The sequence below is a fragment of the Fundulus heteroclitus genome, chromosome 3, assembly GCF_011125445.2.
Source record: "Fundulus heteroclitus isolate FHET01 chromosome 3, MU-UCD_Fhet_4.1, whole genome shotgun sequence".
Classification (NCBI taxonomy): domain Eukaryota; kingdom Metazoa; phylum Chordata; class Actinopteri; order Cyprinodontiformes; family Fundulidae; genus Fundulus; species Fundulus heteroclitus.
The window spans coordinates 8,676,908-8,696,434 of NC_046363.1; the positions used below are offsets into that span (position 1 = coordinate 8,676,908).

The 19,527-nt window shown below is 43.4% G+C and overlaps 1 protein-coding gene across 1 annotated transcript; it reads left to right on the forward strand.

The window, feature by feature from the left end:
- The first annotated feature begins 1,152 nt into the window (after positions 1–1,152).
- LOC118556177 (E3 ubiquitin-protein ligase E3D-like) lies at positions 1,153–18,867 on the forward strand. Its single transcript, XM_036127491.1, has 9 exons — positions 1,153–1,468; positions 5,207–5,415; positions 5,768–5,858; positions 9,182–9,404; positions 9,774–9,846; positions 9,939–10,017; positions 11,740–11,848; positions 12,415–12,581; positions 18,774–18,867. The coding sequence occupies exons 1-9, from the start codon at positions 1,380–1,382 to the stop codon at positions 18,865–18,867; spliced, it is 1,134 nt and encodes a 377-aa protein (XP_035983384.1). The 5' UTR covers positions 1,153–1,379.
- The last annotated feature ends 660 nt before the right edge of the window (positions 18,868–19,527 follow it).

Consider the following 19,527-nt stretch of genomic DNA (forward strand, 5'->3'; position numbering starts at 1 on the left):
CCACAGTGAGAGGGCTGAGGTTTCATGTCTGGACACATAAACGTAAACTATTTTATTGAATTTCAAGGTGATTTACTCTTAATATCTTGCTCTAATCTTGTTGGTTTCATCCCTTCTTTTTTTCTATACTTGGGGGGTAATTTGTATATCATAATGCACAATGATGAGGGGTTTGACCTATAACATAGCAAAATGTATCACTAAACTTGTGTTTAATTTGAATAATCAGAGCAACATCCCCTGTTCGGATCCACTTCCCGGGACGATTGCCCACTTGGACCAAGTGATGAAAACACGACTGTAATGTATCTGTGGAATGCCGGGTATTGCAGGCTGTGTATTAGCCAGGAGGGGATCGTTAATCTGCGTTCACCATTTCACTGGTTAAAAGTTCCTGCATTAGCAGATTTCCCGCACTGTTGACTCAGCTGGATCAGGGAGAGTAACTGAGATTCTTTCTATATTAACCAGCTGAGCCACTGCTAGGATCCCATTTTTCACCTAATAAGCCCACCCGATTTTCTGTTGTTTAACGTAACAGTTCTCTTCTAACATAATGTGTACAGGTTTTCCATATAGAATTAAAAATCATGCAGTTAATATCTTTAGCAATTTTATTACCCAAATGTGATTGCGAGAGGGCAGCACATGTAAATCGGGATATCCCCTCAGATTTGGTAATTAGTACTCTTACCTTTTGGAGATAAATCCCTCCAAAGCCACTTTTTTGGGGGTTTTCTTTATAATTTGAGTAAAGGTAGAGAAGCATCCTAACTTTTGATCTCTAGAAATAAAAGTCCCAAGTATGTGACTTTTTGTTTAGCATGGATATTGCAGATAACACTCATAGCAAAAAAAAAAAAAAAAAAAAAACATTAGGCATAAACCAGAGGCCTTGGCGAAGTCACTAATCACAGCTAAAGCAAAGGGAATCTGATTTGCATTCATCCTCCAGCTGGCTAATGACGAGCTCCTTATCGGCTGTGGTGATTCCCTCTTCGGCACTTATGGAGATGTGAGGTGTAAGAATGTGTGGACAAAGTAGGAATTAATATGGTGAGATGGAACAACTATGGCGAATACCACGTTTCACGTCAAATCTAGGAGTGGAGCCAATTTCTCATTTTAACCCCCACCCCGCTTTTTACCAGCCACGTCCGTCTCGTCCCCCGGCCGACTGCTAACGAGCGCACCCACTCCTGTCACGCTGCGACCGACGGGGAAGCAAGCGGCTAGCTCTTGATTGTGTGAAAGCTTTATTTTTGCGTTTGCTTAGGATTTAATTCAGCTTAGTGGAAGTCGCTTTACTCAGGCAGTGATTTTGTTTTCTTTATATATTTTGTATATTTAATATTCCTCCGGCTACACTGCATTTCTGAATGGCTGAAGAGATGTCGGCGAAAACACATGGACTCGGAGTCTTCTTGGAGCTGAGGAAAAGGCTTCAGAGTGGACTTCTGGTTGTCGGGTAAACCAACAATAAAATTACCTCAACACATTATCAGAAACGTGTTTAATGTTCCCAAAGGTACTTTATCGGCGAATAGCTAGGCTAGCCGGCGTTAGCAAACGTAACAGATCAGAGAGGGCTCCCCTGGTTTCAACCTCATCTAGACAAGAGAAGAATGGAGTCAACACCTAGCCCTGACTTAAACCTCTAGATTTGGCCTAATTCACTACAGATCCGCTACCATCATCAGGTTCTGCAGAGGCCCAGCCCAGCCCGGGGGTGATCCGCCTCTCACTTGGTTCTGGTGAGCTGGAGCATCTGGAGCAGGGCTGTCAAGCTCATTTCTACATTGGGCCACTTTGGCATCATGGGGGCATTAAAGGGGCCGCTTGCGCCTGTATAGATGACACTTTTGATTCCAGAATTTCACATAGAAACATAAACAAGGGAGCAGTAACAAAAAAGTAGCACCCTTAGGCCCAGTTTATACGGCTTATCTGCGAAAAAGTTGATATTGGGGGGGGCTGAGTTACTCTTTAAACTCATCATTCTGCATCACTTTTTCCTCTTTCTGGGTTGTTTTAATGTGTTGTGGAAAAACTACTACACAGTAAAAAAAAAAAAAAAAAAACATTTGCTTGGGGAGTTTTAGTTACTTTATACAAGTTCAAAGGATATATGATGCCTCTATTTTATGACATTATGTCTTTTTTGGCTCTTGAGGGCCGAATAAATTTATTTGACGGACCAGATTCGGCCCGCGGGCCTTGAGTTGGACACAGGTGATCTAGAGGTTGCAGGGCGGGTCTGGAAGATTGGAGTTGGACGTCTTGTTTTGTAAGGGTTCCAAAACACATCAATAAATCACAGCAAAAACACCAGAAAGGATGAAGGGAAGCAAACAGATGGGTTCTAAAATGGACTCCAGCTATATTAATAATTATTGTGCAGAAAAAAAATTGTCAAATGTGAAGCAAAAATCGTAGTTTCCCTCCAGAACTGCTGCCATACATCCTTACAGACGCGTGCTGCTGATCGGGTGGAACCGCTGGCCCATAATCCAGAGGTTCACACGTGAAGTCCAGCTCCTTCCACCACAGATATTTAGTTATATAAATCTATAGATAATTTATAGATTGTTCAGATGCATTTTCACCCCAAAATAAACATGCTCACTGGGTCCTTAGGTTGATTTTTTTTTTTTTTTACAACATGGAAACTAATGCAGGTAATTCTGCTACTAGACACACTGTATTATAAAAAAAACTTTGTTTTTTGCAATTCTACTTTAATTATAGTCTACTTTCAATCCTTAGAAGCTATTAAAATAGTCTGTCGGGGAAAATTTGTGTCATTAAGTCTGAATTGGGATCATTTAACTATTTTATTTTTTATTATTATGATTATTATTATTATTGTTAGCTTGATGGTCATTTGTGGCTGACCTTTATCAATCATCTAACTTGTTTTATAGATTTGTCTTCTTCTGTGATTGGCTGTGCTGTAGCCACTAAGAAGTCCAGCTCCAGGATTGGACTGAATTTTGTTCTTTCTGTCCCGCTGCTGAGGAAAAGCATTCCCACAGCATTATGCTGCCACCGCCATGCTTCACCATGGCAACATTCTGCGTGGGGTGGATGTCCCATCTTGGTTTTGAGTCGTTTTGCATGTAGGGCTAAAACTTTCGTTTTACTCTCTTGCCCGTGTTTGCTGTGTCACTTACAAAGCCTGTGGCATTCTGCCAAGGAGATTCCTCGTCCAATAAGTCCAGAATGACGAGCGCGCCACCTGATTAATGCGTTTTTCTTCCTCTGGATCTCTGCGTCTCCTCCAGATTAACCCTGGGCCTCTTGGCTGCTTCTCTGACTAAGGCCCACCTGTCGGTTTAGGTGGGTGGCCATGTCTTGGTAGGGTTTGGGGTTGTGATGTCCTTTTTGCATTTTTTTAGATGATGGACTGAACTGTGCGTCGTGAGCCGTCCAACCCTGGGAGATTATTTTTAGAACCCAACTCTGCTTGAACCTTCCCAGAACTTTATCCCTGACCCGTGTGCCTCCGTGTGTTTCCTGGTCTTCATTATGGATTTAATGAGTAGGTGACTTCTGAAGCCTCAGTATAAATCCAGACTAAACCTTTATGTGTTATTTTCCATCTTGTTCACAATTCTACTCAACCCTGTGTTGGTCTGTCTCATAAAACCCCCATTAGTTAGGGCGATGGTCCACGTCCCCTCCAGATGTGACGACACGGGTACCAAACAGTCTCCTGGTGATGCTAGTTGAGAAACGCATCAACATCCAGTCTGAGGAGAACTAGGGTTGCTCCAAACGAACAGCTTCAGGGCTGTTTGAGTTATGGTAGAGCTCCTTAGCGAGCAATGCGTGAAGTGCACCACCAGATGGCGCCATTGAGCTTTAAAAGGCAGCGTGGTGAACAGTGGCTCCCTGCTCTGCTACATTTAAATGCTCAGTAGTGAAATTGGCTGATCTCTCACCGTTGATGGGCGCACAATCAGACGAAATGTTTTAAACAAAAGAACAGGCAGGGAAAAAAAAACAGTATGTAAGGAGCTCTCTAACTAAGGAGTGCTGCATCAGCTTCATTATTTTAGATCTTACAGGATGCAACATAAAAGTTATTCCTAGCTGCAGCAGCAGAATGACTAATCACCAACCTGGTAATATAATTTAGATTTAACAAGGGAGCGGTGTTTGTTTTTCTACATGAGAGGAATAGACTGACCCGCTCTACTGGAAAAGTCATCAGCAGAGGGTAAACCCTGGCGTGTAACCGACCGCAACAAGATTCCCACGTTGTTTCATTTCTATAAATCTGGCTTAAAAACTGAGCACAGATGTTTTGCAAAAAAATTTTTTTGTAAATGCCCCCCCCCCCCCCCCCCCCCCCCTTTTTAAACTAATGATCTTTTATTTCCCTTTTTCAGCTGCGGCTGTTTGGGCTTTTATTTAATGTCGTGATTATTCCTTAGATTGAGAGAGAGGGACTTCTCCTCAAAAACCCGCTGAGATGACGTTTGGTTTGTCTTGGTCAGGGTCGGATGGTGTGGTGTCTGAATATAAAAAACCGGCATTCGGCATGATTTAGAAGTCGGAGCCGTAGAAGCTCGAAAGCTATATTTAATGATCTGACAGTGGACCGGCCCTCATTTATGGAGCCTTTTGCTGCTCGACCAGGGCGGCTCAATGAGAACCAAACAGCTAATTGGACAAAATGAACTTACTGTAGAGAAACGCGTAGTTGATAAAGGTCAGGCTGGTTTGAAGGACTTGGGAAGTTATGATGATGATGATGATGATGTGGAGGAGGAGACACAGGGGAGGAGGAGACACAGGAGATGGACATGAAAGCAGGAAGAAGCATGGAGTGAATATTCTGACTAGGGCTGAAGCTTAGATGATAAATGAAAAACTAAAGTTAAACTAAAACTCATTTTGATCAAGTATCCCTGCAGTAAAATAAAATAAGGATAACGAGTAACATTTAAGATCGATACAAAGTCAGACTAAAACTATGTAATTAAAGTAGAAATGAGCTTCATTTCTGTTGCAGAACAACCGCAGCACTTCACTCTGAGGCCAACAGCCACATTTTCTTTGTCTTTTTATGATTTTTTTAAATTTTTTTTATTTATTTTTTTCAACCGTTTGGGAATAGCGGGCAGTAAAGCATTCATCGTGGCGCGCTGATGATGATGGCGCATCCGACCGACGGTGTCCTCCCTTCTGACCCCCGTAGGACGAGCGTGGCCCGGGGTCCCGCAGACGTGGCCGTGACGGGCGAGGGCTCCTCTCTCCGCGTCCGGACCCCAGGAGGAGACCTGCGCCTCGCCCTGCCAGCGGGGGTCGCCTTGGAGGGCGGCTCCTGCATTCACACGCCCGTGGGCGAAGCCGGCGGAGAGGAGCTGCACTTCAGGCTGCGCATCACCGTCGGGCGGCGCGAGCAAGGTAACGCCGAGCTTCAAGTCCAGAGCGACTGACGAGCCCGGAGCGCTTCAAGCTGACGCTTATCCGAAAATTGTTGCCCGGCATTCCTGAACTCCATCTTTATAGCGGTGTGTGACGTTCTCCTGCCGGGCCGACAAGGCGGCAGAGCCACGGAGCGGTAGACGACCAGTGACAGTCCAATCAGAATCAGATTGATCCCCCACCTTGTGAATGAGTCACGCCAGCTCCCTGGTGCTCTATTGATCTGGTGCTCAGGAGTAGAATCTCGGCACCATTCCAACAAATCTGCCTTCCCGTTTGTCTGCCCCCCCCCCCCCCCCCCCCCCCACACACACCCCCACACCCCACACAGCAGATCCAGCTGGCGTGATGGAGACGCTTCGAACCGAAGAGACGTACAGCTTCCACTGCCAGGGCTGCGCGACCCGGCTGCTCGAGGACAGGTAGGGAGCAGGTGGGGGGGGGGGGTGATGTTATTTACGGCCCGCTCGGCAGGAAGAGGCCCGACTCTTTATTGACGCTGCGACCCAGTCCTCGCAAACAAATAGTCTGGGAGAGTAAGGTTGATGGATGGCTCCGCCAGGGAGTTTGGAGTTGTCAACCCGGCTGAGTCGGAGTTTTAGAGGATGTGCTTGTTGAACACAAATCGTCTTTTTTTTAATTTTATTTTACCTTTTTGGACTTTTACATGGACTCTGGTGCTGTTATTGCAGCCTTGCATTGAGTTAAAAATGTCTGGCTGCAAAAACTTTCATCTTGAGCCTGTTACAAACGGGTAAGTTGTCCCATATTAAAACTTCGGCTGCTCCTGTGATGAGCCGGCCCCCCAAAAGAATTTTAATAGAAGACGAGGCGCAGATATTTTGGCTAACTGAATTTACTGATTACGGCGCCTCGCAAAAAGTCTCCACACACTCTTTCACGTTTGGTCTGTTCAGAACCACAAACCCGGATTTCCTTCAGGATTTTCTGTGATGGAACAACAGAAAGTAGTGCCGGTCTGTGAAGCAGAAAGAGAAGCACAGAGAAAAGGCTTAACTTGCGTGCAATACGTGCGGCTTTAGCCTTCCTTAGTTGGTTAGTTTAGAGGCAGCTTTCTACACGGTTACAACCGCATTTACGGCTGCAAGTCTTCTGGGGTGTGTCTTTACCAGCTTTCACACCTTCAGACTGAAATCTTTGCCCAGATGTGTTTAAAAAAAATGTCCAGATTGGACGGAGAGTGTCTGCAGAGCAATTTTAAAGGTTATGCTTTGATCTAAACCATTTTGGTGTAGCTCAGCCAGAACATCTATAGCCTCGTTGTCCTGCTGGAAGGTGAGCCTCCGCCCCGGTCTCATGTCTTTTGCAGCATCTTGCAGGATCTGCCGGGATCGCCCATGTCTTTGGTTTCATCCACCTTCCCTATTCCAGCTCTGACCAGGTTTTCTGTTCTTGTTGAAGAAAATGATGCCCACAGCTCGATGCTTCCACCACTGTGTTTCACTGTGTGCATGCTGTGTCCAGAGCTAGCCTTTAACCATACATGGCGTGGTTTATGCTGGCTAGGAGGTTCAGATTTGGCTTATAGGACCAGGGCGCGTTCTTCCAGGTGTGTGTGCTGTCTAACCTAAATGGTAGGGCTGGGCGACAAATCGAGATTAATCAATTCATTTGAATTTACAATTTTTTTTAAGATTTAAATTTTGGAAAATGTGGATTTTATTTTGCCAGTGCATTCATTGGGCTTCCATGAAGACAATAGCATGTGTGTTTAGGAAAATATATTGTAAAAATATTGCAAAGAGGAGACTTTTTATTACCATAATACAAGACATTTAATTTACTCATTTTAAGTTAGTTTGAAAGTGAAATGAAGCCTGTTGTTTGCTCATTGTGTAAAACCATTTTGTCATGTTTTGGTTGTTTACAGCGGCAGGGCCGCCATCTTGTTTTACAGGCATATTAAATACTTTGGCGAGGCTTTGGATCCTTATTAAACTTATTAAGACTTTGGTGTCGGACCTTCCAAGTCCTTTCCTAAATTGTAAAAATCTACTCTTGCTAACTTTTTTTTTTTTTCTGTGGTATTTGTAATTGTTCTGTTACTAATTTACCCTCCATCCTTCCTGTGCACAAACCACCCACTGCCTTCTTGGCTACATGTACTCTCATTGTTGCAGCCATCCTTCAGAGGGAACGTGTCCTCTGCTGTGTGCTGACCCTTGCTTTATATAGTTGACCCCGGGTACCTGAACTCATCCACCGTCCAAAGCTCCTCTCCTCCTCATGTCTCACTCCTATTCCCCCAGCTATATTCTACCAATCGCCTGTGGATCATCAAGAGCAAATGCAGTGCTCTTCTTGTATTAGATTGGTCTGGAGAAATCAGTTGTCTGTTTTTTTTCCCCCTTCTTTATTGTGAGATTTCCTGATCAGGTGTCTATTTTTTTGTTTATATATATAAAGTTTAAAGTTTTTATTTGCACAGCCTCTTTCTCATTGGGATTTTTAAGTCTTTATGTTAAGGTTCTCTCAGGGGTTCTTATAGACCATAAAACCTCTGCTTCTTTTAGTGTCTAAAGGGGGGAATCTTGTTGTTTCTCCATTGAACATGTGCTTCTTCAACAGGGTCTAAATGCCAAAAAAGAACTAAAACTACTATTTTGGGGATTTTAGTCTCCGATACTCCAGTCCTTATCTGACAAGTCTGAGAATTCTGCATGTTGAAATAGAGCTGGTGTAAGTAATCCAGATGGGACAAAGGTAGAGAAATGGCCCTAAGCCCAGAATCTGAAGGCAGTTTTAGCATCTAGGTGTTTTATAGTTGGTGAGACCTACACATAATAAAACTCGACTGCAGTTCAAACACGTTAACGCTTTGTCTTCCAAATAGGGATGACGGACACATCTGCATTTAGTTTGGTATCTGCCGATTTTAGTCCTTTTTTTTTTTTTTAAACATCATTTCCATAAATTGAACAGGGCCAATATTAAAGTTGCATGGTGCAAGTTTTGAAGGTAAATATTTATTTTCTTTCCCATCCATACCCTTACAATTCCCTGATGTGTAAAATGAGTTTTCCTCTATTTACCTCAGATGCCTTTATAGGCAGGATTAGTCAATTTGGGAGGAATCCTCTGGGCGTGGATGTGACGCGCTGCGCGCTCTCGTTCACCTGGCTACTTTGACGAGTCTCCGCCGTAATCGACGCATTAGTGAGAGAACGCGGGCTGACGGCAATATTTATAGCTTTATTACCTCAGAAGACATTATGCCTGCAAACAAGAGACCTGCGCAGTTACACGGCTTCTCCCATGCGCAACCCTGGTGTCATTTCAGCTTGTCACCAGAGGGGGCAGACTTCTGCTAAAACTCCTGGAACGTACGCTATGCTCCTTTAACGACGAATGTTTAGTTCGGTCTTTTGTTGGTGTTTTGAGTGGAGAAAGGTAAGAGGTGGGTCATGTGAGGGTGTTGAGCTGAAGCAGAGAAGTAAGGTCAGCTGCCAGGTCAACGTTTGACAATGTTGAAAGGGTAGGGAAGTGTATATGTCGGTAAATATGGGTTATCTCGCATAACTGAAACATCAATATTGATGTCGGCCTAAATTTACATATTGGTGCATCCCTAATTCCCATGCCCAAAATGGTATAAAAAAAACACTGAAACCTCTGTTATCAGGGTCTGAATGAATCTGGAGATTAAATATATGAAACAAGAAATGGTTCAATCACTGCCAGATTATTTATTTATTTATTCATTTATTTTTGACTTTTTCTCCAGAGTGTTCAAACGAGTTCTTCCTCTCCCCAATTGCAACTGGAACGCCATCGTGGACGAATGGTGTTGCCACCCGGACCCGTTCGCCAACAAGAAGCTGCTGCCGCGGGCGGAGGACTGCCTGCTGGGCGACACCTTCGTCCTGCTGGCCCGTGACGGCAGCTGCGACCAGACCCTGACTGAGGAAGTGAGTTCTGTCGGCGCCGCTGACGCTCAGGATTCAAAGGTGAGACGGCTGCAGATGACATTTCACTTTTTGCTTTTTTTTTTTACGCTAACAAAAGGGGGAAAAACTGTGATTTGTGCGGCTATCATCCACACAGTCTGCTCCAACAGGCCAGCCCAGCTCTCCGGCTCTAGATGAAGATTAATCTCCTCTTTCTTCCATTAGTCATTCTCCGCACGAGTCGCTTCCTGCGTGACTGCAGCTGAAAGAAACAGAAAGAGCTGGAAAATACTTTCAGCTGTGTGTCTTTTCTTTTTCTCATTCGGTTCTGGTTTTAGCAGCTATAATTAAAGGGGGTTGGGAAAAAAATCAGCCAAGGAAAGATGGATGGGATTTGTAATGATCTTCTGTTTTTATTCATGTGCACAGAAACCTTGTCACCGTTTGGCCCTTATCTCCTGCGCGAGCTGCTCGTTAGTACTGGGAGAGGCTGTCGCACCAGGTCCGCACCACTCCTGCTGGTTTTTCTGTTTTTTTTAAATAAAATGACTTTTCAAAGGCACATCTGAGTTTTTATCCTGCTGTACCTTACAGGGACGCTGAAACTATACATCACCCAGGTGGTGGTGGAGCCCGCTGTGGGAGATGGAAAGCTGGACGCTTCACTGAACAGGCAGGATTTTTTTTATTTTCATCTCCCTCCTGATGGTGACTGTTAAGAAGCTCTCATTGTGAAAATACAAAGAAATAAAATTATCTTAGGAAGAAGTATGGACACCCTACAGTCTGGAAAATTATGAAATTTCATTTAAAGGGGGCATATCATGCTTTTCAGTTCTTCCTTTTCACATTGAAAGCATTCAGTTGTGGTCTATATAAAGTAAAACTACACTGCTTTGGTCTGAATTCTTCATTATTTTAGCCCCACGTTCCCCCTTTCCACCCCTGTTCTCCTAACCATGGAGAAAGTGACTTTAATGCCCAAGTTTAAATACCTGACTTGTACCCAACTTAAAATATATATTAGTAACTTAAAATAGCTACTGCAGACTCCTGTAGATGTTTTCATGCTGCACTCGAGCTTTCCATGGCAAGAATTAACAGTGAAATTCTGTATTAGGAGGTCAGATTTTACTTTACACTGCAAAATCAGGGTCCTCTTAACCGATCAAAGCTGACAAAGATTCAATTTATATAAGCAGAAGTTACAACATACAATAATCCAGAACACAGCCGAACTGCATCAAGCATTACCCTTTAATTTAACCATTAAGCATGCAGTGTAATTATGAAGAAAAATTCATACCTTGGTACAGATGAACATGTGGTAGTTCCCTGTCGATCACCGTCGTGTTCAGCTGCTCATGAGGTCGCATTGCTTTATCCAGCTTTTACATTTTTATTTATTTATTTATTTGACTTTTTAGGTTTTGGGAAAGGAATTATCTGTATACGACCCTCTAAACGTCCGGGATGACGTCTGATTGGTCGGTTACTAACGAGCCGTCAGGACTGATTGACTGGCATTTTCACTTTATCAACTGGTAGCTTCCACATCCTTCAGCTTGGACTACAAAATTGCAACAAAAAAACATAAAAATGGCTGATTTGCAAAACTGGTATGCCGGAAAAACATGACCCAAACAGAATATAAAGATTATTTATGCAGCACCTGGACAGACGACATTCAGCTTCTCTGCATTCCTAGAGACTCAGAGTCCACAACAAAATGTATTCAAAGGCTGAAAAAGTAGATTTTGCATGATATGTCTCCTTTCAGGGTCTGGATAAGTATCAAAACAGAAAATACTATGAAAATATGTTTTTTTTTTTTTCCCCTATCTTGTCTGAAATTTATATCAAGTCAGCCCTCCATCCACATTGGTTTTCCTTCTGTCCATCCATCAATCAATTTATCTATCTATCCATCCCTCCACTCTTCTGTCCGTCCTTAAATTTTTCTGTTTGCCCATCATTATCCATTGATTCAACATTTTCCTTTTACTGAAAACAATCTGCTCCATTTTGCATCCATCCATCCGTCTTCTGTCATCCATCTGCTTGTGATCCATCCATTCATCCATCCATCCACCCTTCTGTCCATCCTTCACTCGTTCTGTTTGCCCTACACTACCCATCCATGGGTTCAACCATCTGTTTTCCTCACCATCTCTGCTATTTGCAGGTTCTGTAATTAAAGCCCAAATGCTGTAGAAATATTTATCTGAAATAATCGTGACCATATGTCTTATAAAAGGCATTTTTGAGTCTGAAAGTGGCGTGAAGAATTTGCCAAAGGCAGTTTTACAGATTTCTATTTATGACCGAGGAAAAGCGGCAGGATAAAGGGGAAGCGGACCGATGGTAATGAATGAACTTGTCTGTTTTTGGATAGGTCTGCCTTCCTGGAGCGGACGGTCGCAGCCAGGCTGCTGGATCTGTCCAACTCTCTGAGCTCGTTCCACTTCTCGGTTCAGACGCCTGATGGGAAAGTCTTCTTACTGGTGAGATGCAAAATGAGGCGTGCTGTCAGTGGCAATAGTCTGTATAAGTGTGCCATCGAGCAGACAAACAGAACAGAAGACTCAGCTCTGAGCACATAATGGGCTTCAATGTGCTGTGCAAGCAAACCTTAACAGGTAATAAAACTCGGCTCTAAAGCGGAACCTCCGCCGGCGCGTTTGCAGATTTTTATTGTCTGTTGATTTGCGCCGACCTATTCCTGCTTTACAAATGTGCTGTCAGCTGACAGCGAGTCATAAAACCGCTCTCTGAGACCCAGGCTACCAATAACACTATAATCAATCTTGTGTGAAATTGGATCAAAATGGAGCAGATTTTTTTTTTTTCCCCAATAAAAGGAATATGTTCTAGTTTTATGTGTTTCTCTGAGTGCCAGAAAAGTTTGGAGAGAATTGTTAGCATAGGGGAGAAAAAAAAAAGACCCTTGAACTTTACGGAGGTTGGACGTTTTCTCTCCTTTAGTCCTATTTATTTATTTATTTATTTATTATTTTTTTCCCCGCTGCGACAGTTCCTGAGTGTCTGAAATGCTGTTCCCCTCCCGCAGCTCTGGCTGCTGAACGGCGACTCCATCATAGCCTCCGTCCCAGAGCGCCTCGTCGGGGAGGAGAGCTCCATCAGCCCCCCTGCTCCTCTCAGCCCATCGCTCAGAGCTGCCAGAGCCCTGAAACTCCTCTACATCAGCTGCTCCGACGCCAGCGCCCAGCAGAGAGAGTAAGTGAGGATGCTTAACGCGTCCTCAGGCCTCATTTAATCTTTGTTTTCCTCTTCTTAATCCTGGCTTTTTTTTTTTTTTTTTCCCCTCTCCTGGATCACCCACTCAGTCTTTACCTGTCTCTGCTCGCTGTGATGGATGAAAGATTGCAGGTGAAGGGATTTCATTCCCTAATGGACCACACTACCTGTTCATTATAGTACCTATTATTTTTGCTGGAGCACTTGCCATCAAAAGCCCTTTGGTTTTTGCTCAAAAATGGGTTCGTTAAAAGCAGAAAACCCACTCCGCCGATCTTGGAGGAGGGATGGAAAAGCACGGACAGGAGGAGCGGTGAATATCCGTAGAACGGCTGCTTTTTAAATATACACACAGATCAGGCACAGCGTTAGGAACCCGTCCCCCAGATGTTTGGAGATTCATCAGATCAGGTCACCATCTTCCCTCCATTGTTTCACCATTATTCCTTTGTTCACTTGTTACTGACCACCAGCGCTCCAGTTGGGAGATGTCATCACACCCCAAACGCTCCCACTGCCCATTTTCCCTGCGTCTACAACATCAACTTTGAGACACTGGCTGCCAAATATTTCCCAGCCACTGGAAAAAATACAGAATTTATTTCACCCATCAGTGGTCATAATGTTATGCCTAATTGTTTTATATATCCTGCAACCTGACAAACTAAGACTTTCTTTCCATCTGGTGCCATTCGCTGCTGCGCTGGATGCGTCACCAAGGGCAACAGATGACCAAACCCAGAAAAAAAAAAGCTGATTATTAGCTTCTCACGAATCAAAGTGCAATTCAAGGCCACGTCTTTGTACTAATGCACTTTATGAGTCGACAGCTGCAGCAGCCTCCCCAAAGAGTACTGCGTCAGTGGATGTTAATGGCTAGTGGGCCTTTTTCTTTCTAAAATATCTTCTAAATAAGCTCTCCCTCCCACAGGCTGCGTGAGGCGGCTTACCTCCGGCAGACACCCCTGAAATTCTCTATATGAAAGACGGAGAAAGGAGCTGCCGCATCAGCTCGTCTCAGCTCGCTAATTACTGCGAAATAATTCTGATCCCAGGATAAAAAAAGTAAATCATCCTAATAAGATAAATATAGAATATGGACCATCTCCTGCCCTGACCTTTTAGCGGCGGTCAGAGGAAAGTCCATATTGGTCAGCATTTTATTTGTCACCGCGGCTAAATTTCCCTTTGGCTACTGCGGTTCACATTACATATAATGAAGGCAAAAAATATAACCCTGACAAACAAACATGCAATGAACAAGGGTTACATTTTTTATTTTTTTTTATAGCGTTCAGGAAAGTCACAGGTGAAGGTAAAACACTGAGTGGAAGCTGTTACCCAACACAGAGGGAAGTTCAACCTGCAGGGTCCATAGTCTGCTCTTGTCCAGCCCTTCGTATCGTCGGTTCATCCTTCAGAGCTAATGTTCTGTGTTTCCTGAGGATTAATAGCGGCGGGACCCGTTCCAAAGCCCGTTTGGTTTGCTAATTTACAGTAAGGCCATTTATAAGGATAAGATGTTGCAAAGAAATGAGCGCTGCTCAGTTTGTCTGACGTTTTGGGGGGAAACAAAAAGGTTTCAGACTCGACCGCAGACAAAATACTGAGTCGCCTGCTGCAGCTCTCCCTGTGTGGTTTTACAGGCCGGTATGGCCTAATGGTAGAGCTGCACTCATCATAGATTTGGGGCCGTTTTTGTAAAGTTTTCACCATGCGGTGCTTCTGTTGAAGCAGTTAAATTCACATAGGTTTGAGTATTAAAGACTGCAGGGTTTTATGTTGCTGTCAATGCATTTGTAAACATCGAAACGAAAATTTCAAAATGAATGTGTGCATGTGTTTTATAATGGTGTTCTAGCAATATGGATTTTAACTATTTGAAATTTTCTTCAATATATGTAGCCAAATTTGGAATGTTTTTTTTTTTTTAACCATTATGCTGTTAGCCATCAATAATTATTTCTGTTAAAATTAGACCCACCATCTGTGTGTGTTCTTGTACTTGCAGCTGAGCTCATTTTACTAGTCAAGTGAGGACCAATGGAGTTTTTTTTTTTTTTTTTTTTTTTTGTCCTCACTTTTTTTTTGAGAGAGAGAGAAATCCCTTTTAAGAAAAAAAGGTTTTACCCTTGATTTAAAACTAAGGCAAAAACAATAGTATTTTAATATGTATCAATAATATTTTAAGATGCAAACCAGAGATTAGCACTGTTAGCATCACAAATATAAGCATCTGTGTGTGTTTCTTAGAGATGCAGATACCTAAACTCTCAGATGTCCAGAAGACTGCCAACATTTCCAAATCCAGCACAGTTCCATATTTATTTCTGTGGCATAAGGGACTTCTCTGCACCTGAGAGGTTCTTTTGAACCCAAACTCAAAATTTACCAAATTCTAAAGCTCTCTGTAGGAAATGAATTAGCATTTTAAATAGCTTCCTACATCCTTTTTAACTCCCCTGATGTTGAAAATGGCTGATACGGAGTCTTCTTTATCCAGCAACAGCGTCCACACTGCAGATTTCACTGGTAATGCTTAGGTGTGTTGCATTGCCAGAGTTAAAGAAGATAGGATTTTAGAGTTTCTGACCGGCTGGTCACCAGTCGGCGCCGCTCAAGCAGAGAATTGGCCGATTCCGGTTCCCAGCAAGATACTCATTGCATCTCGGTGCCGACTAATGAGCCTGCAGACACGCTGATTGTATCTGAAAAACATATTTGCATCAGAAAATCAAACCTTTAAAAAAAGTCCACCTTCCATTCCGGTTTTTAATACTTTCAGCTTGACTTCATTACTGCGAAATTTTTAATAAAGACAAACGCCCGGCTGCTGGTTCGTTTAGTTTTCAGAAACGGATGAATGTTAGGAGATGCGTTTTTATTACCATCTAACAATGTTTATTGCTTAACTATTCAACATGTTCCTCTTTTTTTAAATTAAATCACACGTTTGGAAATGTCTGCAACCGAAGCCATTTTTTATTAAAAGCCTCTTAAATTGGATTTTTTTCGCCCCCGCTGTTTTCCCAAGTATCTGTAACATGCTGGAAAATCAACTATAGTGACAACTCTATTACATTACCAGCACTGCTCCAACATCCTGCCTACAGATGTGTGGATGAATGTGTTAGATCAAAGATCAGCTGAGAATTACCGCACTAGAAGAAGCTTCAACCCTCATTATTTTCAACTGAATCAGCACTGAGCAACCCCCCCCCCCCCCATCCATCCATCCATCTCTCTCTCCTCCTCTTCTTGCCTGCACCCAGCAGGCGTGAAGACAGAACAAGCAGGTTTTGTTGTTTCCTCCATTTTTGACAAGCCCACCGGCTTGACTGACAGAACGGCTAATTACTTGGAGAAGAAACTCAATAAAAGTGAAAGCAGTCTTCTCGGTCAAAGCAGTACGCCTCAAGTTGAGTGATGTGATTAACTGCAAGAGTTGAGTGATGCACGGGAACTTTTTTTTTTTTTTTTTTTTCTACGTGATCAAGCCGGATGCCAGGAGATGTTCCCACTGTTGAAGCAAGACATTAGCATTCTAGCTTTTCATTTGCGTGCCTCAGCTGTATATCAGCTCGGCACAGAAAAGATACAGTAGCCCGTGCAGCTCAGCATCTTGTAAATGCCCGATTCTTAAGCTGTTAACCATTCAAGTGCGTCAGTGTATTGACACGTCTATAAGAAAGACATGTGGAGGGGGTCAACGGTGCACAAGCGTTCCCTCCTCCATCTGCGGAGCAACTACAGCCTTAAAGCATTTCAATTCACATGAGGCCTGCAGCAGTTTATATTGCTCTCAACACCTTTTGTAAAAAATCTAAAAAAAATTGTATAATAGATGCGTGAATAATGTTGTAAAATTTGTACTGTACAATTTTCTGTAGAATTTTGATTTTTTTTCTTTACGCCATAATCAAATTTACAGAAATAAAAGAATGACTAATAAATATGACTTTTACTTAGAAGAGATGAGATAAGAAATCTTATTGTACCCACAAAGGGGACATTCAGGCGTGACGGTGGCAAAACCCAGTCAGAGTTAAACTCCTGAACAGTAATGGAAAAACAAGCTAATCTAATCTAACGTTGGTTCCAAAGCAACAGAGAATTCACTTATCAGAAAGGCAATAAAACAAAGAAATAAAACCTGAGTGAGTATTGCACAATTATTGATGATATGGCACATTGGGGTAAATGAAAACTATTCCAAGTTAAACAGCAGTGGATTTACCCGACAATGTGAGCAAATGTGCATGATTGTGCAGCAATGTCTGGGAGTAGCTGAGGCTTTCTGCATCACTGAAAGGATGACCTGCTCATTCGTTTACAATTTACCTGTACGTAGTGTCGTTGAGGCCAAACAGCTCTATCTTTGTCTTTTCCGCCCCTAAAACCTTTCTCTAAAAGTCCGGCGTATAAATTATCATGTAGATTATAGAAAAATCGATAATGAATTCAAACTTGTCCATAGCAATACCTCTTTATAAAAACTTGTTGTAATTGTTGGATTTATCACCCTTGCACCATGAAAATAGAAGAGTTGAGAGAAATCATGAACAACTTGATATTAATGTGGCGTTTATGCCCACGGTGAGTAGATGTCAACTCCTGTATCATTGTTTCACCCAGAAGTTCAAGTGCTGTATTGGAATGTGTTGAATTGGGAGCACCTGAGTAATCCAAAAGCATAAAGATGGTTAGAGTTATTGCGGTAGTTTGCATACATGTTGCTGTAGCGGATCCACATCCATCTCAGTCGGTTTTATTAGATGTCAAAGCGGCACGTTTTAAACCTCAGAAGAACAAGCGTGTCGGCGCTCCCTTCCGCAGATGCGACGGGGACACTAAACGATGTCGGACATGCACATGAGCTCTGGTGTTCAGTATATAAATGCGGTGCTGGAATCTGCAGTTGATTGATGAGCACGTCTCCGGGCTATAATAACCCCCACATAAGTCGAGACTTCATCATTTCACCCTCAACTTCTCCTAAATGTCACCTCTTTCTCCCACTTTCCTGCCGGTTTGAGCGACTCCTCCATTTCCCCCCCCTGCATAATTTACCAGCATCCTTCATCACTCACCTCTGACAGTTTAAATTAAATGTTATGCCTGGGGAGCTGAATTCCCCGCTGATGACGGCCTTCCTGGTCGGGACACAGTCGGATGCAGTCGGCTGCGGCCGCGGGTTACAGTATGTCTTGTTTAAACTGCCAATAATTGGCTGGAGAATCAGTGAGCCAGGGCCTAAGTGGATTACTCCTTGTCACCTACGGTAGACTTGAGGAGGCTGGAGTGAAGTGTGTGGCCTCTTCTTCTTTCCGTGCCTCGCAACCTTTTTTTTTGACCATTTGTCACATTACAACCACGGACGTCTTGTATTTTAATTAGGGCTTTGCGTGAGAGATCTACAGGCTTGACCCGCATTGAAAGAAAGCCTTAGTAAGTCCTGTTTGTTACCCAACTTTGGCCCTTGAACACACCGTTCCCTTCAGAGACGCGGTGTAGGAATGCATTTCTAATGCAGACACGGGGGAAGCCGGTCCGAGTTGACGAGACGACGGATGGAGTTAAATAGGCAGCGATCCTGGAAGAAAGCTGTTAGGTGCCGGATGAGACCGGGGCAGAGGTCCGCCATCCAACAGGATGGAGACGGAGCTGCAGCGTGATCGTTTGAATCAAAGCACACTCGTGGTTAGAACGGCCTAGTCTAAGGTCTAGGGTCAAATCCAACTGAGTCTTTGGTGTGGCTTGATGTTCACAGATGCTCTCTATCCAGTCTGACTGAGACAAACCCCACAAGAACTGCAGCTGTGACTGCAGCACTAGATATCAAGAAGTTGCTTTGAATGGGTCTGTCACATAAATGGAAACACATGGGTGTAACGCGATGGAGCTCATTGCAGCCAGAAACCCTCTCAGGAGTTGCAAACAACATCTACCAAAAACACAGAGTGAATCAGCCTCCATCTTCCCTCCTTTCAGTCTTCCTTCACCTGCATTGTTTTTCTTTATTCTTGCAGAAACACTCCCCCTCAGCCCCAAATCCGCGTTAGTGCAAACTAAGATGCTTCCCCATGAGATCGCTGTGCTTCTTCTTGTTTGTATTAATGCTGGCGCCCTCAGGGTAAATCGCAGCTCCGCTGTGTGTGCTTGCTTTTCCAGGATCGCCACTAGTTGGGAGGCCAACTCCATCGGACCGCCATGGGGCCTGACTGCGCTGAAGGTGTGCGAGGAGCTGCTGCAGGGTGCTGGATGAAAAGCAACGCCAACGCTGCCCTGCCTCATGCGCTGCTGAGGTGCTATGAGGTGGAGGGCGTTTCTAGGAGCCGGTGAACCGCAGATAAATGACGGTAGCATGCAACGGCTTTGCATAATCAAGGAGTTCTTTCAAATCTTACCAAAGGTTTATTATACTTGAATCAGTGTTTGTGGAATCCAAAGAAGTGCTCCAGGTCCTTTCATTGATCTCTATCCTTTTGTAAAAAGCTGTTTTAGCTGACAACAATCACTCACTTGCTCACTTTAAACCTGCAGCAACTTGTTTTTTTGTTTTTTTTTTCTGTACTCAGTAGTGCTTGACAATGTTTTCATCCTGCCTTTAATTAACTTCATGATTCAGAGCTTTCAGTTTGCAGTCCTGCTTTGGGGATTATAGCAGCAAATGCTAAAAATTGACTTATTGCTGCTTCTCCTCTTCTGTACACCTGTAATTGTGCAAAATATGTCAAGTTACCCCGAGTTACAAAGAAGACCCCTTTTAACTTTATAATAGTTGTTCTATTTTGCTGACGTCTCTGCTCTCAAAGCTGTTTTTAAGCTTAGTAACGGGGGATAATTAGCACTATTATCCTCAACTTCCTGCTCAGAACGTGTGGAAAGTAACTCCTACACTTTACATAAGTTTCCTTTCTGCTGA

Bases quoted from the DNA above. Each gene is read 5' to 3' on its own strand.
- LOC118556177 (XM_036127491.1), top strand. From the start codon at position 1,380: ATGGCTGAAGAGATGTCGGCGAAAACACATGGACTCGGAGTCTTCTTG. The intron at 1,469-5,206 runs GTAAACCAACAA...TGACCCCCGTAG, and splicing joins AGTGGACTTCTGGTTGTCGG to GACGAGCGTGGCCCGGGGTC. The intron at 5,416-5,767 runs GTAACGCCGAGC...CACCCCACACAG, and splicing joins CGTCGGGCGGCGCGAGCAAG to CAGATCCAGCTGGCGTGATG.